General features: G+C 40.6%; 1 protein-coding gene across 1 annotated transcript in view; it reads left to right on the top strand.

Moving 5' to 3' along the window:
* c9orf72 (C9orf72-SMCR8 complex subunit) overlaps positions 1 to 27,197 on the top strand; it is a 35,391-nt gene that overhangs the window by 3,155 nt on the left and 5,039 nt on the right. The window contains exons 3-7 of the mRNA XM_080188309.1: positions 2,907 to 3,002; positions 6,901 to 6,965; positions 18,162 to 18,234; positions 21,024 to 21,140; positions 25,763 to 25,998. Of these exons, the coding sequence (XP_080044435.1) occupies positions 2,907 to 3,002; positions 6,901 to 6,965; positions 18,162 to 18,234; positions 21,024 to 21,140; positions 25,763 to 25,998 (587 nt within the window). The remainder of the gene's footprint in view (positions 1 to 2,906; positions 3,003 to 6,900; positions 6,966 to 18,161; positions 18,235 to 21,023; positions 21,141 to 25,762; positions 25,999 to 27,197) is intronic.

Raw genomic sequence — 27,197 nt, 5'->3', positions numbered from 1 at the left:
GTAGGAGAATATCATAAAAGGTGTTGCTGAGAATAGTAATTAAATTCAAAGTGTTGCCTTTATTAGTCTTTCAAATATTTGACATTTTATTTACCTTCTCTTGATTTTAAATTGTGAGGGTTTAAACTACTCATTGTTTTATTTAAACTGATGTTTACTTGTCTCCAAGTCTGACTGACTTAGTTCTTTTGACTGTCTCACTGAATAATTGAATTGATGGACAGTTTAAATTTAGAATAATTGCTATCAGAAGTGATTTATGAAACCTTTGTCAATATTCATCTTCCATGGACAAGCATGGATTTCTATGTTGCTAAGTTTACTATTAATCACTTTTTGTAAAGGAAGCATGGAATATTGTAAATTGCCTGTCAGTTTACTGCAATGGTTAGAATTGGAAAATAACCAACTATTTGAGAAATTTATTATCAAAGTAAGTTTGATTTGCAATGGATCTAGCGATAGCCGAAATTACACCTTCAGGCTTAAAGCATTGGAGGAGGTAGAAAATAAAAACAGGCAATTCTACACAGGAGGGGAGGAAATGGCAGGAAGCGAGACTGGAAGCACTCTCGCCGTTCCTTGCTACCTCTTAACAATCGTTTGTAGAATTGTATTGAGAGATCTAAGAAGAGGTTTCCTGTCCTTATTTTCAGGGATATTGTGTGCTGTAGGGAAACCTAGAGAGAGTCAACAAACAACATCCTGGCCTGCTCTTGTGGTCCCAGCATCACAAATGCCAGTCTTTAACAAATTCAATTCACTCCATGTGATATCAAGAAATGGCTGGAGGCACCGGATACTTCAAAGACTATGGGCCTTGACAACATTCCAGCAATAATACTGAAGACTTGTGCTCCAGAACTAGCTGCACCCTTAGCCAAACTATCCAGTACAGCTCTCACCCAGCAATATCCTATCCACAAAATATGGAGATGCCGGCGTTGGACTGGGGTAAACACAGTAAGAAATCTTATAACACCAGGTTGAAGTCCTGATAGTAAACTATCAAATAAACCTGTTGGACTTTAACCTGGTGTTGTGAGACTTCTTACTATCCACAAAAAGCAGGGCAAATCCAACCCGGCCAATCCCATCACTCTATTCTTGGTCATCAGTGAAGTAATGGAAGTTGTTGACAGTGCTATCAAGTGACAATTAGTCAGCAATAATTTGTTCTCTGGCCCTCAGTTTCTGCCACAGCCAGTCAACTCCCTACCTCATTCTAGTCTTAGTCCAAACAAGAGCTAACTGGTGGTGAGAGTGACTGCCTTGACATCAAGGCAGTAGTTAACAGAATATGACATCATGGAGTTCTAGCAAAACTAGAGTCAGTGGAAATCAGGTGGAAAACTTGGCACTGGTTGGAGCCATGCCAAACACAAAGAAAGATGTTTGCGGTTGTTGAAGGTTAGTCATCTTAGCCCCAGGGCATCACTGCAGGAGTTTATCAGGGTAGTGTCTTAGGCCCAACCATCTCCAGCCACTTCATCAATGACCTTCCCTCCATCATAAGATCAGAATGGGGATGCTTGCTTATGATTGCACCATGCTCAGCACCATTTGCAACTCCTCAGATATGAAGCAGTCCATGCTCATATGCAGCAAGAACTATCCAACATTCCTGCCTGTGTTGATAAATCGCAAATAACATTCACATCTCACAAAAGCCAGGCAATGACTATCTTCAACAAGAGAGGATGCAACCATTTGCCCTTCGTGTTCAATGGCAATAGTGGTTGAAACCCCCACTATCAACACCTTGGCGGTTAGAATTGAGCAGAAACTGAATTGGATCAGCCATATAAATATTGTGACTTTAAGATTAGGTCAGAGGATGGTAATTCTGCAGACTTGACTCCCCTAAGCTCAACACCATCCTGGACAAAAGCCCATTTGATTGGCACCCTTTCTAATACCTTCAACATCCATTTCCTCCACCACCACCAATGCACAGTGGCAGTTTCTGCCATCGGCAAGATGCATAACAGCAATTCACAAAGACTCCCGCGACAATACCTTCGTAACCCACGATCACTACCACCTAGAAGGACAAAGGAAGCAGATGCATGTGAGCATCACCACCTGTAATTTCCCTCCAAGATGCTCATCATCCTTGGAAATATATCAGCAGTTCTTTCACTGTTGGATCAAAATTCTGGAACTCCTTCCTTAACAGTGCTGTGGATGTGCCTATGCTATGTGGATTGCAGTCATTTAAGATGACAGCTCACCACCATCTTCTCGAGGGCAATTAGGAATAGGCTTGCCTAGCCAGTGGTACTTATGTCTTTGAAAGATTTTAAAAATTGCTTTTCAAAAATTGACGAATTTTCTCCCCATAGAGAAGGGGGTAATGGCATCTCGGCTGAGCTTGACCCTGACACCCAATTCCAATTTTCCCCCCCCTGTAATCTGAGACTAATTATACCCTACTGTTGTATTGGCTGAGAGGAACTAACCCAACATAGATCAACAAATTGGTTCTGAAACTACCTTGTGTGTATAACTCGACTGTTCTTTGGATCAATTCACTGTATCATCAGGAGAGTTTCCTCAATTATATAAGGAGCCATTTAAGAACAGGAGCAGGCCATTCAGCCCATCAAGCCAGCTCTGCCATTCAGTTTTTTCATGAGTAATCATCTGCCTCAGTACTACTTTCCCATCATATCTCCATATTCCTTGATGTTTTTGGTCTCCAGAAATCAATCTATCTGTCTTGAGATTCCACAGACATCTGATGGCATTAATATTTGTAATAACACCCAAATGCACTTTATTCAGACATTCTCATTCTCTCTTCTATTATCACCCTCAAAGTATATCTTAGAACGTTAAGTCTTAAATTATATTCCATTATTGTTCTGATGGTTACTATTTATATGTACTGTTCTCTCTCATAGGGACAGAGCATTATTTCCTTCCTGACAACAGAAATAACACCTGTCATGGAATTATTTTCATCAATGAAAACACATGGGGTTCTAGAAGAAGTTCAAGTAAGTTTGTGGTTAAAATTGAATAGAATCATTACAGCGCAGAAGGAGACCATTTGGCCCATCGAGTCTGCACTGACAACAATCTCACCCAGGCCCCATCAGCCCACTTATTTACCCCTCTAATCGTCCTGACACAAAGAGGTAATTTAGCATAGCTAATCCACCCTAACCTGCACATTTTTGGCCACTAAGGGGTAATTTAGCATGGCTAATCCACCTAATCCACACATCTTTGGACACTAAGGGGTAATTTAGCATGGCCAATCCACCCTAACCTGCACATCTTTGGACACTAAGAGAGAATTTAGTATGGCCAATCCACCAAACTTACACACGTTTGGACTGTGGGAGGAAACCAAAGCACCCAGAGGAAACCCATGCAGACATGGGGAGAATGCACAGACAGTGACCAAGGCCGGAATCAAACCCAGATCCTAACGCTGAGGCAGCAGTGCTAACCCACTGTGCCATCCTAAGATCAAGTTTCCCAATCGATTACACAACCCAGCCTCCCATCCATTGACTCCGTCTACACTTCCCCGCTGCCTCGGGAAAAGCAGCCAGCATAATCAAGGACCCCCCACATACCCCGGACATTCTCTCTTCCACCTTCTTACATCAAGGAAAAAGATAGAAAAATCTGAGGTCACATACCAACTCAAGAACAGCTTCTTCCCTGCTGCTGTCAGACTTTTGAATGGACCTACTGAATGGACCTAAAATTCTTAGGAGTAAAATTCAATTTGTGTTAAAACATGCAATTTCTTCAAATGTATTAATCACCTTTCAGATTCTTGTTAAGTCATGACCATACATCATCAACGTAAATTGTCAATGTAGTATAAAGGTGGCATGATCGCACATTGGTTAGCGCCCGAGCCCTGGGTTCGATTCCCGGCTTGGGTCGCTGTCTGTGTGGAGCCTGCATGTTCTCCTCATGTCTGCATGGGTTTCCTCTGGGTGCTCCGGTTTCTTCCCACAGTCTAAAAGGCGCACTGGTTAGGTGCATTGGCAATGCTATAATTCTCCCTTAGTGTCCCCAAACAGGTGCTGGAGTGTGGCGACTAGGGGATTTGCACAGTAACTTCATTGCAGTGATAATGTAAGCCTTCTTGAGACTAATAAATAAACATAACTTAAAATCCTTTATGTCCTTGTATTATTTTTACAAGTTTAACTGAACATTGGTTCATCTTTGTTTGACAATCTTGCTAATATAGGGAAGTTCATTTAAAAACATAACTAAAATTCCCCTCTTCAGAAACCAGAGATTTAAACAGTTGTAGTTTAATCATTTTACCTACAGGGAAGTGAACTGCTTGTCTAATAAAATGAAAAACCAAGTACATAGTTTTGTGTTTTAATCACTTGGCTTCACCTACTGATTACTGTTGACTTATAACATTTTTATTTGTTTATAATTATCTGAAATAGTTGATTCTGACTAGAAAATGTTGCAATATTGGAGGTGAATCAAGGGTAGCGAGTTGTGGGGCAGTGGCATAGTGATTGTTACTTTACTAGGAATTCAGAAGCCTGGAAAATGGCCCCAGGACAAACATGGTGAGTTTGAATCTCACCATGGCAAGCATGGAGTTTAAATTTAATTAAAAACCCAGTAATGGTGTCCGTAAAACTACTGAAAGACCAAACTACTGGTTTGGTCTTTCAGGAGAGAAAATCTGCTGTTCTTAGCTAGCCTGGTCTATATATGATTCCAGACCCATGTGGTGGGTTGACTCTTAACTTCTCTGCAAAATTGCCCAGGAATCCTCAGTTATGTTCAAAAAGGTGACTCACCACCATCTTTTTGAGGGCTGTTAGGATGGGCAATAAATGCTGGGCATTTCTAGCAGTAAATCCTGTGAATGAATTTAAAAAGGAGGGGAAGCCATTTGCCTGTTCTGACATGATCAAATTCATAGGAATTTTGAAACTGCTGAAAAACTCAAATTTTGAAAACTTTTCATTTCTATAACAATTGATGATTGATATAATCGGAACTTTTTTTTAAAAAAGATCCAGCTGTATTAAAATATTTAATGGGAATATTGGGTGGAGTTTTGAATTTGAATTATTTATAAAATCTGAACTCTGAGAGAAACTAAAAGATGAAAAGATTATTACTCAGAGGAGAAATTTCTTTACCCAATGAGTGGTGTTCCTGTGGAATTCGCATAAAGCAATTGAGGTAAAACAAGAAGGAGTTAGATATAACTCTTGGGTTAAAGGGATGAAAGTATATGGGGGAAAGGCAGGAACAGACTATTGAGTTGGATGATCAGCCATGAGCATAGCGTGGCGGGCTTAAATCACCAAATCCTACTCCTTTTTTTTTTATGTTTATTTGAATCGTGCCAAAATTGCACCAGGTAATTATTTTGACTGATGTTAGTTGAGGTTAAACTGGATCTTGGTTTAACATTGTATGTGAAAGATGCACCTACAACTTAATAATATGTTCAAGTGCCTAGAATAGACCTTAAAGCCAACAAACTTCTGACTCTTGTGAAAGTGCTGTCACTAAACCAAAGTGGATTATCAGGGAGAAAGATATAAAATTTTCAAAGTTGCAGTTAGGGATCACAAAGGAGTTAGGGACAAAGAAATAAAATTGAATAAATTTGAAGCTGGAGATTAGGTTGAGAAAGTGACAGGAAAAACATCTTTATCAATGTTTTTTAGTCTGTGATGTGATTTGCGAACTGTTTCCAGGGCTTTTGCTAATGCTTTTGAGAGCAGTCTCATGACACCTTACCCTTTGATTTCAATTTACCCACAGCAGCTGTTTAAGCCCAGGACTTGCCATTGCGTAACACTGGAAGTAGTGGCTTTTTGGCTGCAGCATGACTGTTACAGATCATAGATGACGCTGCCTGCCCTCCCCCCTCCAAGCCATTTTATTTCCTTTATTTCATTTGATCCTATTACTTTGTTTATTTGAACATAGCATTTTACAAAGCATTTTGTTACTAACCACTATTTTCTTTCATGTAAGCTGTCAAGCATACCCTACCTCTCCATTTAATGGTAAGAAAACACTCCTAAAGCATTTTGCAGTGAAAATAGCTTATAATTATCATTACACCATTCAGAGGTTCCATCTTAAAGACACATTACATGTTCAGCAATGTGAACATTGTCTAATCTTATAATGCTTTTCTGAAAGCTCATTGCAGTTTCTCATTTCCATTGCAGTTTGCCTTTCTAGCGATTATTTGTGCATATTTTAAACTTAATTTAAAAAAATTATCTTTTTGCAATTTTATCCTCCCTAATTAACTGTTTAGAATTAAGATTGACATTTTTGTTTCTGCTTTTTGCATTACATTTGCATTAAATTATTAACAGCAAATTATTTCTTTTCTTTCCCATATTTTATATTTCCATTAATCTAATTTTACATATGTAATTATGAAATCAAAGCTCATGGTCAGGCGCATGTGTTTTGTTATCTCTGCCCTTATTAATAATAATATTAATTGGCATGAGATTAATGGAGTTCAAGTATTAAGTTTCAAGTTTCCACGGTTTCAGATCTACAACCAAAGCCTCATGCTTGTTTCCCTTTTAATTCCTGTAAGGAAGCAATGGGTTTGCTTCCTCTTTTGAATGATTCCCATGTATCTTCTGCTTTGAGGTACTTAAAATTAACAATAAATAGCAACCTTGCTTTGTTTGTAAAGTATTTCAAAGTTTTCCTGTTGTAATTCTCATATTAACATCCTTCTCATGAATTTATATTCTTTTGATAATTGAAATTCTTTATTATTCATCCTTGTTTTCTCTCTCTTAGCCTTTTTTGCATTTAGATGTTTGGAGTGATGATATTTGTATTACTACTACCTTGTTTAGGATGAAAGGATGTAATATTAAGTTGAATTTTAATTTGATTCAGATCAAGGATACCCTTTTGAATGATGATGACATTGGTGACAGCTGCCGTGAAGATTTTCTGCATAAGTGAGTGTTTATCTTGAATGATAGAAATTGCATGCAATATCAGGGGACTCAGTTATCTGACCATGTAAATTAGGAGCAGGCTTTTTGGCCCCTCGAGTCTGCTTCACTTCAATAAGTAGTCATGATGTGGAGATGCCGACATTGGACTGGGGCAAACACACGGTAAGAAGTCTCACAACATCAGGTTAAAGTCCAATAGGTTTATTTGCTAGCAAAAGGCGACATGGTAACACAGTGGTTAGCACTGCTGTTTCACAGCTCCAGGAACCTGGGTTTGAAACCCAGCTCGGGTCACGTCTATGTGGAATTTGCACGTTCTCCCTGTGTCTGTGTAGGTTTCCTCCGGGTGCCTCGGTTTCCTCCCACAGTCCAGAGATGTGCAGGCTAGGTTGATTGGCCATTCTAAATTGCCCTTTAGTGTCCTGGGATGCATAGGTTAGAGGGATTAGTGGGTAAATATGTAGGGATATGGGGATAGCGCCTGGGTGGGATTGTGGTTGGTGCAGACTAGATGGGCTGAATGGCCTCTTTCTGCACTGTAGGATTCTATGATTCTAAAAGCTACTAGTTTTCAGAGCGTTTGCTGCCCCTTCGTCAGGTGAGTAGGAGTTCTGTTCATACACAGGACATATAAAGACACAAACTCAACTTAAGAAAATGGTTGGAATGCAAGTCTTTACAGACAATCACGTCTTAAAGGTACAGACAGTGTGAGTGAAGAGAGCGTTAAGCATAGGTTAAAGAGATGTGTATGTCTCCAGACAGGACAGTAAGTGACAGGAGAGTTAACCCCCACGACTTGCCTGGGCTTCCAAAATCTCTCTGTGTCCTGTCTGGAGACAATATATGTCTCTTTAACCTGTGCTTAATGCTGTCGCCACTCACATTGTCTGCACCTTTGAGACTTGATTAGCCGTAAAGACTCACATTCCAACCATTATTTTGTAAATTGAGTTTGTGTCTTTATATGCCCTGTTTGTGAACAGAACTCCTACTCATCTGACGAAGGAGCAACGCTCCAAAAGCTAGTGGCTTTTGCTACCAAATAAACCTGTTGGACTTTAACCTGGTGTTGTGAGACTTCTTACTGCACTTCAATATATCATAGCTAATCTGATTGTGGCCTCAACTGTACTTTCCTGTCTACCTCCAATACCCTTTCACCCCCATTAATCATAGAACATAGAACATTACTGCGTAGAACAGGCCCTTCGGCCCACGATGTTGCGCCGACCAGTTACAAAAACAATGACCCACTAGCCTATACCAATCCCTTTTCGTCCATAAACCTATCCACAGATCTCTTAAACGCCCCCAAACTAGGCGCATTTACAACTGCAGCAGGCAGGGCATTCCAATCCCTCACCACCCGCTGGGTAAAGAACCTACCCCTGACATCCGTCCTGTAGCTACCCCCCCTTAATTTAAAGCCATGCCCCCTCGTGCTAGCTTTCTCCATCCGAGGAAAAAGGCTATCACTATCCACCCTATCTAAACCTCTAATCATCTTATATGTTTCAATAAGATCCCCTCTTAGCCGCCTTCTTTCCAACGAAAACAACCCTAAATCCCTCAGTCTCTCCTCATAGGACCTCCCCACCATACCAGGCAACATCCTAGTAAACCTCCTCTGCACCCTCTCCAAAGCCTCCACATCCTTCCTGTAATGTGGGGACCAGAACTGCACACAGTACTCCAAGTGTGGCCGCACCAGAGTAGTGTACAGTTGCAACATGACGCTGCGACTCCTAAATTCAATCCCCCTACCAATAAACGCCAAGACACCGTACGCCTTCTTAACAACCTTATCTACTTGATTCCCAACTTTCAGGGATCTATGTACACATACACCTAGATCCCTCTGTTCATCCACACTATTCAAAGTCCTCCCGTTAGCCCTATACTCGACACATCTGTTATTCCTACCAAAGTGAATTACCTCACACTTCTCCGCATTAAATTCCATCCGCCACCTCTCGGCCCAGCTCTGCAACCTATCTAAGTCTCCCTGCAGACTATGACACCCTTCCTCACAATCTACCACACCTCCGACTTTGGTGTCATCAGCAAATTTACTAATCCACCCAACTATACCCTCATCCAGATCATTAATAAAGATTACAAACAACAGTGGCCCCAAAACAGATCCCTGAGGCACACCACTCGTAACGGAACTCCATGATGAATATTTACCATCAACCACCACCCTCTGTCTCCTATCTGATAGCCAATTCCTGATCCAACTTCTTAGATTACCCACAATCCCATACATCTGCATTTTCTGCAGAAGCCTACCATGGTGAACCTTATCAAACGCCTTACTAAAATCCATATATACCACGTCAACTGCTTTGCCCCCATCCACCTCTTTGGTCACCTTCTCAAAAAACTCAATGAGGTTAGTAAGGCACGACCTACCCGCTACAAAACCATGCTGACTATTTCTAATCAATTCATTACACTCCAAATAACTATAAATCCTATCCCTAATAATTTTTTCTAAAACCTTGCCCACAACAGAAGTAAGACTCACCGGTCTATAATTCCTGGCAAAGTCTCTGTTCCCCTTCTTAAACAATGGGACAACATTCGCTATCCTCCAATCCTCCGGGACTACACCAGAGACCAATGACGACCTGAAGATCAGAGCCAGAGGCTCTGCAATCACCTCTCTAGCCTCCCAGAGAATCCTAGGGTAGATCCCATCCGGACCAGGGGACTTATCTATTTTCAGCCCCTGAAGAATATCCAGCACATCCCCCTTATCAACCGTAATACTGTCTATTTTACACCCCTGCAACCCAGTGTCCTCCTCAGCTCAAGAATCAAGAATTTATTTAACTCTGCCTTAAAAATATTCAATAACTCTGACTCCATAGACCCGCAATCCTCTGAGAGAAACAAAATAAATGGGAGACCCCTTCATTTTAAGTTGTGTCTCCTAGTTCTAGTCTTTATACGTGGAGAAACTGTCTCTCAGCATCCACATTGTCAATTCCTCTTAAATTATCTCATCCTTCTAAACGCCACCGGATACAGGCCCAATCTGTTCAATCTTTCCTCACAAGATAACCCCCTCATTTCAAGAATCACTTGAGTGAATCTTCTCTGAATTGCTTATAATGCACTTATATTCTTTCTCAAATGAGGAAACCAAAACCGTACACAGATATGATCTTTCTCTCATACTTTTATTACTCCTTCCTAATAAGTTTAGTTACTCTTAGCTTTTATATTCTATTCCCCTTGCAATAACCAATAATGTTCCATTTGCCATCCCAATCGCTTGCTGCACGAGCATACCAACATTTTATGATTCATGTGCTGGAACATACAGATCATCTTTTTATTGTCAAATTTTGCACTCTTTCCATTTAAATAATGCGGTTTTTCTGTTTTTCCTGCCAAAGTGGTCAAATTCACATTTTCTTACATTTATGCTCCATTTGCCAATTTTTTGGCCACTCGCTTAACCTATCTACATCCCTTTTAGAAACGCTTTATGTCCTCCTCACAATTTACTCTCCTGCCTATCTTTGTGTCAAATTTAGCAACTATACATTCAGTCTCTTAATCCAGGTTATTTATATAGATTGTTAAATAGTTGAGGATGCAGCACTGATCTTTGCAGCACTCCACTGGTTATAGTTTGCCAACCTGAAAATGTCCCTGTTTTCTCTACTCTTTGCTTCTTGTTAGACAATCAATCCTTTGTCCTGTCCATGATAATATAGTACCCCTTATGCCACGAGCTCTTATATTGTACTGTAACCCATGGTACAGTACTTTAGTCAAATGCCTTTTGGTCATCCAGGTATACTACTTTTACTGGTTCCCCTTTATCCACATCACTTGTTACTTCCTCAAAGAACTCTAACAAATTAGTCAAACATGATTCCCCTTTTGCAAAACAATATTGTCTCTGCCTAATTGTCTTAATATTTTTAAGTGTCCGACTGCAAGCTCCTTAGACTTTAGCATTTTTCCAATACCAATGATAGGCTAACTGGCCTAGTTACTTGCTTTCTGTCTCCTTCCTTTCTTGAATAGAGAAGTTGCATTTTCTATTTTTCAATGTGTTAGAATCTTTCCAGAATCTAGGGAATTTTGGAAAATTATAGCAAAATACATGTACCCTCTCTCGCAGCCATTTCTTTTAGGACTTGGGATGAAGTTCCTCAGGTCCCAGTAACTTGTCAGCTTTTAATTCTAATAGTTTTTTCAGTACACTTTCCTTGGTGATTGCAATTATTTTAAGCTCCTTCTGCCTCCATTTCACCTCTTGATTTATAAGTATTTCTGGGGTCTTGTTTGTGTCTTCCATAGTGAAGACAGATACACAATTGTACGGTTTTTCTTTCAATTTGACACTATCTTTAACTTGCTTCGTTAGCCACAGATGATGCGTTAGTCTCCTGGAGTGTTTCTTTCTCCTTGGAATGTATCTTTGCAGATCATTATGAAACATCTCCTTAAATGCCTGACACCACATTGCTACTGACCCACACCTTCACCTGTTCTCTCACAGAGAAGCCCAAGTGCAGTTAGTGATTTTTTAAATCTTTTTTGAGCATTTCTACATTGTGCTTTCCCTTCGCTGTCAACTCCAGCAAAGGCAGTCTACTGTCTATGTTGCTGTGTGATTGGGTGGGATGCCTGAGGCTGAGAGAGTTTTGGTCACCTGAGAGACTTCTGAACAGTTGGCAGAAGGGCTGAGAACCCTTGTCATCAGGAATGCCCTCAGAGAAGGTCATACTTGCAGATGGCTGTCGCTCCTCCACTGTCATAAAGTACACTTGTATCTCCTTTACTTACCTGTGAAGGATACCCTGGTGCCTCATCGTAAACTCACCTTGACATGAACTCTCACTCAGGAGCAAGGTGATGGCTTGTGGATGTAAACACCAATCACCGACAGCCACCAGTGGCCTTGCTGGATTTGACTGTCCAGGAGAAATGCCAGTCTTTCATTGAAGGAGGTCATGTGACAAGGGTGGACTGATCAGACGAGAAGTGACCACAGTGCTTGTGGCTTGGATGGATTTTCCCACTGTCTGAGCTTGGGCATGCATATCTTCTGGAATCGCCACCAAATCTTCACATGCCTTATACTGAGCGTCCAGCATCTGTCGCCTTAAGGACCACTGCAGGAGCCTGGTCTCTCCTGCTGCTCTGAGTGTCAGAAACCTCAGCTGTCACAGCCTTCAGTAATTGGTCTGGCATTTGTGTGGTGTTGGTACCAGGTTGTAACACTGAATCACTACCTGCTTGCATACCCACTGACAGTATCTGAGCTGGTGGAAAGTGCAGGGCAAGGATGTGATGCTGCAACCTCTGAGGTCCCGATATGAATAGGCGAGAACAAATGATGTCTGACTGCTGGTTGGATTCACCTGTGAGAGAAAACAGATCAGTCTGATGTGAACCTCTCAGACCAAAACCTAGAATTGGCTCTTGTTTGGACACATTTGAAACTTGAACCCATGACCATCCATTGTGTTTACCTGTGGCTCCTCCCAGTGTCCATTACCTGTGGGGTTTGTTCTTCCCAATAGGTACTTTGGCCTCACACTCTGTGATGAATTGGCTTGCCCAATGGCTAACCCACTCCATTGCCTCTTCCTTCAGTGATGTCAAAATGGCAATGTGGAACCACCCCTGCTCATGTTCTAGGCCCTCTTCTACTGTGGAAACATACAAGAACCATTTCAACACTGATACTATGGAGATCACCCTCTCAGATACCTGCTGCAGCCTCTGGGGCCAGTTTCATGCAAGTGTTAATTTGGCATTCAGACCTTTGTGGGTCTGCTGTGCCTATAGCACCCCTGATAAAGCTATAGCCATTCTCGCCATGTAAGCTAGAAGCAGGAGTAGGCCATTCAAGCCTGCTCCGCTAATCTGGAGTCTTCACATGTCCCAACATCCACACTTTCATACCCACCCATTTGTATCTAACCCAAGGGAAACTGAAGTTTGTCACTCACCCTGTCAAAACAAAGAAGGTCTCCTCCTTCAGCCTGAAGGAAGATGCCCGAGTGGCGTAGAGAAGGATATGTAGAAGCCAACACCAAACGTTGAAACCATCCGGATTCTTGACTGCATTGATCACAAGTCGGCTCCACAGACTTCAAGGTTTTGCTTTGGGTCAGTGGATGCATGAGTAGTGACTGGCAAATGACGGGTTGGCTAACTGGGCTAGAGGGAACATTTGTGTTGTTTGGATCTTAAACACCTCTAATGATTTTGCATAGAACTGACTGATAATTGCATGCTGAGTCCAAGAGCCATATTGTGGACCCACAACACCAGCTTCCTGGTCACAGTGGGCTACTGCTCCTGATCATCTCCATTGCTTGACCGCCAGTTGGCTGGCCAGCATGCAATCACAGTGGAAGGGCCTTTGTGACCCGCTTCTACTTCTCCGGTATAGTTTACTCATTTTCAACCTTTTAATTCCTTTATGCTATTGTTTATTCTTTGCTATGACGTAAGAGGACTAACTGCACATATATATCCCTAATTAACAGTGAATGTGAACCTTATTTCAGCATTGTTAATTTAACCTTAAACTTTGTTCTGTTGATTCCCTGAAGAGGTGTGAAATGAACAATGATTAAAGTGAAAATGGGAACATCATCCTTTCACCTCTGGGTCTTTGGTTTGAATCTAGCTGCGTACTCTTCCTTGTGACTTTCCTATATTGCTCATACTTACTGTAGAATTAAAATGACTTTGTTAATCCTTTCTACCTTTGACCCATGTTATTCCATTCTTCACCCATTAACTGAGACAAGATTTCTGCTTATAAGCCATACAGCTACACAGCTGTTGAATTGAATAGGTATGCAGGTTTTCTGGCAGTCCAGTTGCTCAGCCAGTTACTAGGAGGCATGAGATCTCTGAAAATTTAGCTCTGTAATCTATATCATGATGTTAGCTTCTTGCTGTCACAGGTTTTGTCTTTAGTTCTTCCCTGAGACACCTGGCTTAATCCATAGGTAGAAGAGGGCACTCACAATGTTAAAATGGAGGTGCAGGCTCATTGGGCCGAAGGGCCTGTTTCCTGTGCTGTGTTGTTCTTTGTTGTAATTGAGTTTGCATATCTACATTGAGTGGGATTGGTTTAAATATATATTTGATTCCCTGTTAAACTGCAAGAAAACCATCACTTAAAATCATTTGGTCCCAGTTATTTCCTAGAAGATATGAAACTGATTCAAATTTGAGAATGTGCTGGAAGCCTTGAGGAGGAAGTGCACCAAGTAGCATCCATAGGTGGTGAGGAACAAGAGAAGTGCTACTAAGAATACGTTATAGTCATGGCAATTTCTTATTTTCTACTTATTCAAGGAGATGGGAGTGGTATTTTAATTGCTATATTATTGTTGTTTTGCTGTCTTCTTAAAAATATGGAAGATCACAGAGGGTTTGATTTATTGTCACTTGTATTAGTATACAGCGAAAATTTTTGTTTCTTGTGTGCTATACAGACAAATCATAGTGTAAATAGAGAAGAAAAGGAGAGAGTGCAGAATGTAGTGTTACAGTCGTAGCTGGGGTGTCTGCCAAAAATTAAAGTTCTTTGTTGGATCCCTGGGCGCGCTACAGATTGACTTAGATATCCAGGCAACCAAAAATACGTTTTAGGACCTGAGGAGGAAACATAGAAAATAGGAGCAGGAGTCGGCCATTTGGCCCTTCAAGACTGCATCACTATTCGATATGACTATGGCTGATCATGCACTTTCAGTACATGATCAGCTTTCTCTCTATTTAGCTGCAAGGACCACACCCAGTGCCCTCTTGAACATATCTAACAAACTGATCCCAACAGCTTTCTGTGGTAGAGAATTCCACAGGTTCACAACTCTGAGTGAAGAGGTTCTTCCTCATCTCAGACCTAGTTGACCCTTTATTTTTAGTTTGTGACCCCTAGTTTTGCAGTTCCCCAACATCGGGAACATTCTTCCCAAATCTGACCTGTCCAGTCTCATCAGAATTTTATATGTTTCGATGAGACTTCATCTCGTTTTTCTAAATCCCAGTGAGTACAAGTCCAGTCGATCCAGTTTCTCTCCATATGTCAGTCCTGCCATTCCAGGAACCAGTCTGGTGAACCTTCGTTGGACTCCAACAGTAGCAAGACTGTCCTTCCTCAGTAACAGGAATGTCATTCCTCAGACTAGGAAACCAAACTGGATACACTATTCAAGGTGTGGCCTCATTACATTTGGCATGTCCGCTACAACTCTCACCAACTTTTACAGATGCACCATAGAAAGCATGTTGTATCTCAGCTCGGTATGGCTCCTGCTCTGTCCAAGACAGCAAGAACGAAGCCCAGTCCATCATTCAAACCAGCCTCCCATCCACTGACACTATCTATACTTTCTGCTACCTCGGAAAAGCAGCCAGCATAATTAAGGATCTCACGCATCCCAGATATATTCTCTTCCACCTTCCTCCGTCGGGAAAAAATTACAAAGGTCTGAGGGCACGTGCCAGCTGACTCAAGAACAGCTTCTTCCCTGCTGCTATCAGACTTTTGAATGGACTTACCTCGCATTAAGTTGCTCTTTCTCTACACCCTAACTATGATTGTAACACTACATTCTGCACTCTCTTTTTCTTCTCTATTTACATTATGATTTGTCTGTATAGCGCACAAGAAACAACACTTTTTGCTCTATACTAACACAAGTGACAATAACTCAAATCACCAAGGCCCTGTATAACTGCAGCAAGACATCCTTACTCCTATATGCAAATCCTCTTGCTTTGAAGGCCAGCGTGCCATTAGCTTTTCTCACCACCTGCTGTACCTGCATGCCAACCTTCAGCGACTGTTATACCATGAGACCTAAGTCATGTTGAACTTCCCCTTTTCCTAAACTGCCACTATTCAGATAATCTTCCTTCCTGTTTTTGCTACCAAAGTGGATAACCTCACATTTATCCACATTGTATAACAGCCAACTGTCCAAGTCACTCTGCAGCCTTTTCGCATCCTCCTCACAACACGCAGTGCCACACAGCTTAGTGTCATCTGCAAATTTTGAGATTTTGCATTCAATTCCTTTTTCCAAATCATTAATGTATATTGTGAATAGCTGGGGTCCCAGCACTGAACCCTGTGGTACCCCACTAGTCACTGTCTGCCACTCTGAAAAGGACCTGTTTATTCCCACTCTGTGCTTCTTGTCTCCTGTATTCTTGATTGGCATGACAGGTCCAGTTAGCTGGGTTGCCATCTTAATTTCTCCAGCAGAAGAATCTCCATTCTTCGGCATTGAAGCCTTTCTTGGGAAGACGATTAGCTTAGCACGATATTCCTTCAGATGTTGAACATTACAGCGAATAGATTCGGTTGACTTGTGGCGTCTGATCAACAGCAGTGCCAATAGTATGTGCCACCCTCTTGTTAATATTTGCCGCCTTTAGCTCTTCCAGACTGAAGCCTCGTCCAGACTATCTGCCAACGGGTTCTCTATCTACGTCTATACACTACCCCCAATACCATCAGATTTAATTGTACTCAGAAATCTCTTGGCAAAAGTTTTTTGAAAGTGCAGATACACGACATCCACTGGTTCATCCTTGTCCATTCTGCTGGTCACATTCTCAAAAAATTCCAGAAGATTTGTCGAGCACAATTTCCCTTTAGTGAATCCATGTTGACTTGGACCGATCCTGTCCTGCTCAGTTACTACATCCTTAATAATTGACTCCAACATTTTCCTCACCACCGGTCCCCCTGTTTAAAAAGTGGGGTTACGTTAGCTACCCTCCACTGGAACACTTCCTGATGCTGGAAAATGATCACCAATGCACCCACAATTTTTAGGATCACTTTGTTAAGTACTCTGGGACGAAGAGCATCAGGCCCTGAGAACTCATCGGGTTTCAATCTCAGCAATTTCCCCAATACAATTTCCTGGCTAATAAGGATTTTCTTCAGTTCCTTCTTTATGCTAGATCCTCTGTCCCTAATATTTCTGGAAGGTTATTTGTGCCTTCCTTAGTGAAGACCGATCCGAAGTATTTGTTCAGCTGGCCTGCCATCTCTTTGTTTCCCATTATAAACTCACCTGATTCTACTTGTAAGGGCCCTACATTTGTCTTCACAATCTTTTTCACTTCACATATCTATAGAAGCTTTTGCTGTCAGTCGTTATGTTTTCTGCAAGCTTACTCTCATACTCTATTTTCCCCTTCCGAATTAAACCCTCCTGTGGTGCTCCTGTCCTTTACTTCCTTCCGTTCCCTGCCTTTCCTCATGCAATACATGCTCCCTGTCTTTCACTGATGTGAGTATCCTCTCAAATTCCTGCTCCAAAACCTATTGACCCTACATGAGGTGGAAAATTGTCTTCATTGCCTTCTCAATATCTGCATTGTGCACTCATAACAATGTGAGTTGATGGTTTTTCATTCAGGTACCATTTAGCCTGGTTGTTTTACCTGGCTCAGTGATAAAGCTGGAGGTTAAGTGTCTATTATTTTAAACAGTAAAGCGACATATGGACTCAGGCAAAGCACAATGAACTTATAAATTGGGCATGTTTTGTGAAGGTGGCCACCACTGGCCAACAGTGGAATTTTCTGGTCCCACTGCTATCAATGGAGTTTCCTATTTTTCACACCCTCCGCTGCGGGAGAGTCTGTAGTGGGTGGTCATCATCAGCAGGACTAGAACATCCTGCTGGCAGGAATGGCTGGAAAAACCCAACCATTGTTTGCAATGGATAGATCTTCTAAACAAAAACCTGCAGTTGCTATCATGTTACATACTATATTTTAAAAATAATTACACCGTGATTGAGGTGCCTCAAAGTTTTAGATAATCTTGTGGCAGAAGTTGCATTCTCAAGTAACAGGATTTGGTTTGTATTACCACATAAATTGGTCTTAAGACACTGCAGAATTGATGCGACAGAGACTGCTTTATGATATTGAAAAATTTGTGGGGACTGCATAGGTAATGAATGATGCATAATGATCCAATTGCATCAATGTCAAATATAATTTGTTGGAGTACTTTGTGCTAAATTTGAATGTTTTTCTAATAGAATAAGAGTTTTCTAGTTGAAGTATAAATTCTAAAATATTTTACCTACTTCTCATATGAAGCTAAGCATTAAATCCTGCCATAAGTACATTGGGAAATAATGGGAACTTTTTGTTGATTTGCAGGGCCATTAGTTCTCATCTACAGACATGTGGCTGTTCTGTTGTTGTAGGAAGCAATCCAGAAAAAGTAAACAAGGTATTTGTTTCTTCTCCAATGTAGACCTGGTTTAACAACCAGTTGATGGAGTTTTGTGTTGTAAAATAGACCTTTTTTCTCTGTCTTTTGTTTTTGTAAACATAAGTGTTGCTATCCTGATGAACAATATATTTCATAAGAACTAGGAGCAGGAGTCGGTAATTCAGCCCCTTGAGCCTGCTCCACCATTCAGTACCATCATGGCTGATCTCATCTTGGCCTCAACTCCACTTTCCTGCCTGTTCACCATAGCCCTTCAAACCCATTACTAATTAAAAATCTGTCCACCTCTTTCTTAAATTTATTCGAAGTCCCAGCATCCAACCCACTCTAAAAGAACAAAGAGCAAAGAAAATTACAGCACAGGAACAGGCCCTTTGGCCCTCTGAGCCTGCACCGACCATACTGCCTGACTGAACTAAAACCCCCTATGCTTCTAGGGACCATATCCCTCTATTCCCATCTCATTCATGTACTTGTCAAGACGCCCCTTAAAAGTCACTACCATATCCACTTCCATTATCTCCCTGGGGAATGAGTCCCAGGTACCCACCACTCTCTGTGTAAAAAAAATCTGCCTCGTGCGGCGCTTTTAAAACTTGCCCCTCGCATCTTAAACCTATGACCCCTAATGATTGACTCTTCCACCCTGGGAAAAAGCTTCTGACTATCCACTCTGACCATGCCTCTCATTAGCTTGTAGACTTCCATCAGGTCTCCCTTCAACCTCCGTCACTCCAGTAAGAACAAACCAAGTTTCTCCAACCTTTCATACCTAATGCCCTCCATACCAGGCAACATCCTGGTAAATCTTTTCTGTACCCTCTCCAAAGTCTCCACGTCCTTCTGTTAGTGTGGTGACCAGAATTGAACACTATATTCCAAGTACGGCCTCACTAAGGTTCTATAAAGTGTCAACATGACTTGCCAATTTTTAAACTCAGTGCCCTGGCTGATGGACGCAAGTATGCCATATGCCTTCTTGAATACCTTCTCCACCGGCATTGCCACTTTCAGTGACCTGTGTATCTACACACAGATCCCTTTGTCCATCAATACTCCTAAGGGTTTTGCCATTTACTGTATATTTCCTAACTGTATTAGACTTTCCAAAATACATCACTGCACATTTGTCCGGATTAAGGTAGTGAACTCCTCATATTCAAGACCCATTAAGAGGAGTAAATTCTACTCGCGTCTGTTTTAAATCTGCCAGTCTTATCCTAAAACTATGACTTGCTTTAGATTGCCCTACAACAGGAAACGTCCTCTCTATGTCTACTTTGTCAACCCCCTTATCATCTTGTACACCTCAATTAGATCTCCTCTCATTCTTCTAAACTCCAGGGAGTATAGGCCTAAACTGCCCAATCTGTCTTCATAAGACAAACCCCTCTTTGGAGTCAGTCTGGTGAACCTCCTCTGAACTGCCTCCAATATAACTACATCCCCCCCTCAAGTAAAGGGACCAAAACTGTACATGCTATTCTAAGTGCAGTCTCACTAATGCTTTGTACAGTAGCATCAAACTTCACTACTTTAAGATTTTATTTCTTTAACATTAAATGCCAAGATTTCATTTGCCTTCCTTATTACTTGCTGTACCTACATACTAGCTTTCTGTGATTCATGCACGAGGACACACAGATCCCTCTGAACCAAAGCACTCTGAAGTTTCTCTCCATTTGGGAAAAATACAATGCTTCATTATTATCTATTAAAATGGATCACCTCACACTTGTCCACATTAAACTCCATCTGCCAGATTTTTCCGTATTCATTTAACCTATCCATATATCCATTTGTAAATTTCTTATGTCATTATCACAATGTACTATCTCATCTATTGTAGTGTAATCTCAAATTTGGCTAAGGTATCTACTATCCCTGCATTCAAGTTATTAATATAGATTGCAAAGCGATGGGACCCGAGGATTAAAACCTGTATTACCCCACTAGTTACATCTTGCCAGCTCAAAAAAGACCCATTTATCCCAACATTTCAGAATGTAATTGTGATGCAGTACAGACAGACTTTTGTTCTCGCAGTTCACAAGCAGCACTAGCTATTCATTACGATTGTACTTGCGCACAGACTTGCTATGGGGTTTTGCACTGTAGCTTACTGACTAGAAAGCCATTTGGTGCAGGGGCCTGGGACCTGTGTATGAAAGGGTAAACAACTGTATCTGCAATTAAGGAATCAGACTGAAGAATCACTAGTAAGAGTTTGGAATCTTACACCAGGAAATGCAAGTTAGAATATTTAACTCAACATTAGATCATATATAGAATACAAAATAGAGAGGGATTGAAAAAACCCCAGAAATTTAGAAATTGCATTTTGTAAAATCTCCAACAGTGAAAGAATGAGGCTGCATGTTTTAAGGCTAATTTTCAATGTCCGAGAGTTTGTTTGGCAGTAATTAAGGCTTGACGTGCCATTAAAAAGTTACTTTCACTGGAACGCGCAAACCCTAACTTTTTCTGGTGAGTTTAGTGGCTATAGTTAAGTAACTTTGTGCTGTTCCATGTATTTCAATGCTAAATTTCGCTGAATAAGCTTCTGGAGGAACAGGACAACTTGGATAGGAACTTCTAGATTTCCACATTTAACTGCATGTAGTTACTGTTTGATTTACACATTAATAACATTGAGTGCTTATTAGACTCAGTTATTTCTACAACAAATCAGGCACATTAGTGCCTTTCTAGACTTTTACATTTTGGAAGATTGCTTTGTGCATAACTTATTTTGCAATCTGTTAATTATTTCTTTGCATTAACAGATGGTTCGCACACTTTGCCTTTTCTTGAGTCCAACTGAACGAAAATGCTCACGACTCGCTAACGCCAATGATTCTTTCAAATATGATTCCGGTCTCTTTGTTCAAGGCCTTTTAAAGGTAAGATTATATTCACATAAAATAACAATGTATTTCTTCACTCCTGCAATTTTTCAGTTACTTCTTCCTTGTGTTGGCAAGAATCGTCCTCTGGCCTATAGGATGGCAAAACAGTTTCGCATGTATGTGTGTATTGATTTGTTTTCAGTTTTCTTCCTCTTTTAAGAGCTCACCTGAGATTGCTGAGAGAACTTGTGTTCAATTACTCGATGAACTTTTGTTACTGCATGAATGAAGGACATCTGGATGTTGTGATAGAGCTGTAACCAGTAGTCATTGGCACACCGCCTCACAGTTTGGACTGGTTGGCAGCAAGTAGATATTCCATGTGTGTTTGCAGGTGGGGACCAGTCATTTCTCAGCTGTTTCCAGAGATCACAACACCCTTCAGCTGTTTCCGGAACCCTACGTACAAGCCTTGCAGCATCTCCTTGCAATTCTGCAATTGATCATACCTGGGTTTTCATTGACTCCAAGAGTGCATTAACCGATTGAACTCCTGTATCAAAAATGCTCAGAGCTTTTGGGCACATTGAGCAGGAGTACGTGACCAGACTACAAAAGTAAAATGGAAAATACTGCACTTAGCAAATCATGTTTATGTTTCAAACCAAAGCCCTTCTTCAAAACTGTAAGATACTATCAATTCATAAGGCCCAACAAACTGTGGGCCAGAGTTAACTAACTTCAAATGCATTATCTTTCTGAGAGTTTTGCTCACTGGCTAGTCAGTGAGAAAAAAACTGATACATGGCCCTTCATTAAGAAGAGTTGAATATCCCTGTTGTGCAAGAACATGGGTGATCACAGCAATATGAACAATAACCAAGGTGTCTCCCTGATGAGCACCATGGGAAAAGTATTTGCCTGTGATGCTCCTGTCGGACTGCAGATCCTGGCTGAACGCATCTACCCTGAACTCAGCATGATTTCTCAACTGGAAGATCTACAATTGACATGATCTCCTTAGCCCAACAACGGTTGGAAAAATGCCTTCGAAAGTGAAGACCACTATATATTGTTTTCATCAATCCTACCAAGGCATTGATCGCCTGAGTAGTAACAGTGTAAGTTGCCGGAGAAAATTGGCTTCCCACCAAAACTATTCAATGTGATCTCCTGTTCCCATGATTACTTGATGGGTAAGATCAGCTCGGTTGGGGCATCATTGGAACCCTTTAAAAGCCGTAGTGGGTTAAACAGGATTGACTTTTGGCAATGACACTTTGGCATATTGCTCTCTCTGGGGCTGTCATTTGCCTTCAGGTTATCTACAGACAGTGTTTACTTACATAGCAGAGCTAACAGAAACCTGTTCAACCTTGCTTGCCTAAGATATGGATAGATGTGTGCTAAGTCCTCTTCAGAGAGTTCCTCTACACTGACAATATTCCACACTGATGAACATCTTCAGTGATAAATGGACAGACTCTCCCACAGCTGTGAAGAGTTTAGTTTGACCATCAGCATCAGGAAAACTATTGTCATGGTCCAGGATGTTGCTGTGCCGCCATCTATCAGCACTGACAATGTGACAGTGGGGGTTACTGATAACTTCACTAAATCTATTCTCCACAATAATCTGCCATATTAAAGTCAAGACACTGATTGCAAAAGCTGCAGCTATTATGTCCAAGCTGATAGCAATCTGACTGGGAACTCCAAACTGCAAGTCAACCAAGCCTTTGTCCTCAGCGCACTCCTCTCCAGTGGTGAGACCTGGACAACATGTGCTAGACATGTGGAAAAACAGTTTCCACCTTCACTGTCACGTGTATCCTTGATCTCTCTTGACAGAACAAGGTCACCAGCTCAGGTCTTGGAGCATTCTAATATCATCAGCATATACTCATTGTCAAGGATATCTGTGCTGGCTCAAACATATTTATCCCATGAATGATGGCCATATATCCAAAGATCTTCTGTACAGTGAATTAACCACTAGGTCACAATCTCCTGGGTTTCCATATCTCCAGGACAAGGATACTCATAAACAAGATATGAGGATGGTGGTGTGATGATCCTGTCCTTTAAGAAATATATTGATGTCATGTTTCTTGTAAAGAGTATATTTAAAATTCAGCTCTGTTTTGCAAGGTGCCGATTTATCTAAGAAATCTTTTAAAATAGTAACTGGGAGAATAAGACAAGTACACAAAGTATTTGTTGAAGCAGGGCTCATGCTTTTATGTTTACTTAGGTTTCCCCTGGGGTTTCAGAGTAGAGTTTTGGTTAGAGTTGTGCTAATGGGGTGAGCTAAGCTTGCAAGGAAAAAAACAGTTTTTCTTTCATTTTAAAACCAGTAGTTACTGCCTGGTTCTAACAGAAGCAAAACTTGTCTCTTTGTGTTTCTGTCTCTGGAGATTGTTTGGGAGCTCCGTGGCTGACATCCTAAGTTCAAGCAAGTAAGCCAGTGTTTTGTTAACTGATTTTGAAAAGGGTTGCTTGAGTGGAATTCATATGGAGATAGCTTAGCATCTAAGAATTGTGTGCTGTCATGATTATAGTTTGTTCAATTGTTAAAAGTTAAGCTAATTCATTTTTTATAATTAAATTGTGTTGTTAAATAAAATTGGTTTTGATAAAAGCTCCCTAGTGTGTCAGTAGAATTGCACCTGGAATGAAACACTCTAAACTCTCATTAATGCCAAAATAGTAATTGCTGGGATCTAGTCTGGCTTCAGAATATACCTTGGGGTTTCTGATCTGATATGCTAACAATGGAGATGGACAGCTTGGAGACAGTCACTGATGGCCATGACCTCTGGAGACTGACTGTAAGGAGCAAGGCTTGTCTCGTTCTTTCTCTGGAAGTTGTTTGGAAGTCCCATGGCTGGCAATCAGGAAGAACCTTGGAAGAGGAGAACAAAAACGCAACTAGTGCGGAGAAAACAGAAGCCAGTGAATTGTGCACCGCCTTTGCCCACTGGCACCAGGCTATATTTAACTGAGAGTTGACCACCACTGTGCAAGCTATTGTCGTATGGGATAGAAGGTTGCCATTACTGCATCAACTTTATATCTGTAGCATTATGCTGGTAATAAGTTATAATGAATGCTTATTCTCCACTGGGGACAGAAAATGAATATTATTTTGTGTTCTTACCTTAATTAGAGAACTACAATTTGGGATAAAAAATTGTTTACACACACATTTTTTCCTCTCTCTGATCCCTACACTGATTAAATGCAGTTCTCGATTAATTTCTTTGCCCAAAGACCCTCCAGAGTCCAGTAATAAGGAGCTAATTTGGGAGGGGGTCCAGGGATTAGGAGTTCAGTCTCATAGATAATTTGTAAAGCAGTTTCTTTTCTATAAGTTTCAGAAGACAACTTATTGGATGATTTATATTTTGTGTCCTTTTGAATAAAAAGCTCCAGACAATAGTAGCTGATGTTAACTAGCAATTGTGCAGCAGTTTTAAATCCATGTAGGCACATACGGTTTTAACCTTGGAAGATTTTTTTCATTTCAATCTCATGTGAATGTACGGAACAGCAACATTTTATTTGTATACTGGAGCAGATGTCAAAAATTATGGCCTGTTTTAAAGAGAATGCATTTACTGTTTCTCTAAAGAACATTGAGGTATCAATTATCTTATATTTTGTCTGATCTAGGTGTCGTTCAGACAACAAGTGAGAATCAGATATCACTAAACATACAAATGGATTAATAGTCCATAATGGAAATTGCCCAGAATATATCCTGTGAATATGAAAATTAATTCTGCATACAGAGCAAGTTATATATCTGTGAATGACAAAAGTTTTCATGGAGAACCTCCTGGAAAAGTTAACATTTATCTGGGTATCTCTTGTGTTTGTGAAAGTGAGTGCTTAATACCTAAAATGGTAATGGCATGATCACCATTTAAGTGTTTTAATTCGATAAAAATAGCATGAGGGTGAGTTTATAAATGGAGAAAAATGGAGAACTAATAGACAAAATCTGATGATTTTTGAGAGTTTTGAGACAGGAATCCATTGTTTGAAAACCTGTGGTATTTAAATTATAATTCCTTTTAACCCTAACCTTAGTCCACTGGATTAAACCAGACAGAACAGTTTGTTTTTCTATTCAAAATGAAAATACGCATAGATAATTTTTGAACTTGTTCCAATCTACAAGGCATTTTCCAGTTCAATAACTATGTTTGCAATTTTGACCAAAAGGGGCAGCACGGTGGCACAGTGGTAGTGCTGCTGCCTCACAGCGCCAAGGACCTGGGTTCAATACCAGCCTCGGGTCACTGTCTGTGTAAAGTTTGCACGTTTTTTCCCATGTCTGCGTGGGTTTCCTCCGGGTGTTCCGGTTTCCTCCCACGGTCCAAAGATGTGCAGGTTAGGTTGACTGGCCATGCTAAATTGATCCTGGTGTCAGGGAATTAGCAAGGTAAATATGTGGGGTTGTGGGGATAGGGCCTGGGTGAGATTGTGGTTGGTGCAGAATTGATGGACCAAATGGTCTCCTTCTGCACAGTAGGCATTCTATGATAATGTGGAATTATGAAGTATTAGAGCTCAGTAAATTCAAAATGTATATCTTCAATCATTACTGAAAGCAATTACTTAGAATTGATACTTCTGATTACAACAATTGTGAATTTTCACTTTCTTAGGATGCTACTGGTAGTTTTGTGCTGCCTTTCCGTCAGATTATGTATGCTCCATATCCAACCACGCATATTGATGTTGATGTGAATACGGTGAAACAGATGGCCCCATGTCATGAACACATGTATAACCAGCAGAGTTATATGAACCAGGAACTTTACAAACTTCAGAAGACTGCATCAGAGGAAGATATGATTCCTGAGACTGTAATTCATATGGATGAAAGTTTTACTCCTGATCTGTGAGTATTTCAAAGCAAACAGTTATTTGGTACAGAGTTGGAGCATTGCTAGAAAAAAGAAGCAGTGTAACTCTAAACACAATCAGGATTGTTTAGCAGGTGTTGTCCAATCGCAGAATCATATCCAATCAAAACCATTTTGAGTTTTGCAAGCACAGGCAAGCTGGGTACAGTCAGTACCCTACCTGTTGTGAACAGCCAAAGTGATGCGCTGTTTAATGTAATCTACCAATCGTTAGGCTGTATGACCTATGTTCCTGGCATCACACCAGCACAAAAATAAGCATAACGTCCTTATGGCTAGATGGCAGCATTCTCTTGTTAGTGGAGAATACCACTCATATTGCCACTGCATAATAATGGTGTGCAAAGATTAGCTTCACCTGCTGTTTAAGATTCTGTCACTATTCAAAAAGTCATGCTGCTGTGGGCTGGTCTGGGAAATAATATGCTATATGCTTTTTTGTTGAGACTTTACATTTTCATTACATTTTTGTGTGGCCTTCATGGCATGGGAAAGTAGAAATTTGCTTGTGTAATTTCCTGACAAGATCCAGCCCCAAATCAGGTACAGTAGATTCCATTATCTGCACACCTTGGAAAGAACGAATACCAATAACTTTTAAATGGCTATAGCTTAGAAATCTCAATACATTGAAGTTTATGCAAGTACTGAAACTTACATATTCTGGTTTTACTTATACTTTACATTGGGAATCAACCCAATTTGTTACTATTTGTTTTTCAAGTTGTTAGTCAAACCTGGGTGTAAAAGTTACCATATTAAATAAATTTCTGTAATGTGATCTCACAACATTACAAAAATTGAGTCATTGGGTTGCATCCTGATGACGCGAGCTTATCCCACTATTAAAGTCAAGGCTTCCCTGTGCAGACAGTTAACACACAAGCAGTTTCTGATGACAAGCCCTGATGTTTACTGTATCGTGTATTGTAAAGTATGAATGAAATACATTGTGGAGACTTGCTTAGTTAGCAGTGAATTAAGCTTCAACTTTTCAAAATAAAACAAAGATGGTCGAACCTCAGTTTGCAGAAAATCTTCAGCCCAGTCATCAATATCCTTTTTAAGAAGATATGAAACAAAAACTTAAAAACATTTGAAATGTATCATTCCATGGCTGAGGAATTATTTTGCAAACTGCTCACGGCTCAGTGCCAACGCTGCTCTTTAGCTG

This window comes from Carcharhinus amblyrhynchos, chromosome 5 (assembly GCF_965287045.1).
Source record: "Carcharhinus amblyrhynchos chromosome 5, sCarAmb.v2.hapA, whole genome shotgun sequence".
Classification (NCBI taxonomy): domain Eukaryota; kingdom Metazoa; phylum Chordata; class Chondrichthyes; order Carcharhiniformes; family Carcharhinidae; genus Carcharhinus; species Carcharhinus amblyrhynchos.
The sequence above is the reverse complement of the archived record's forward strand: the minus strand, read 5'-3'. Positions and strand labels throughout refer to the sequence as shown.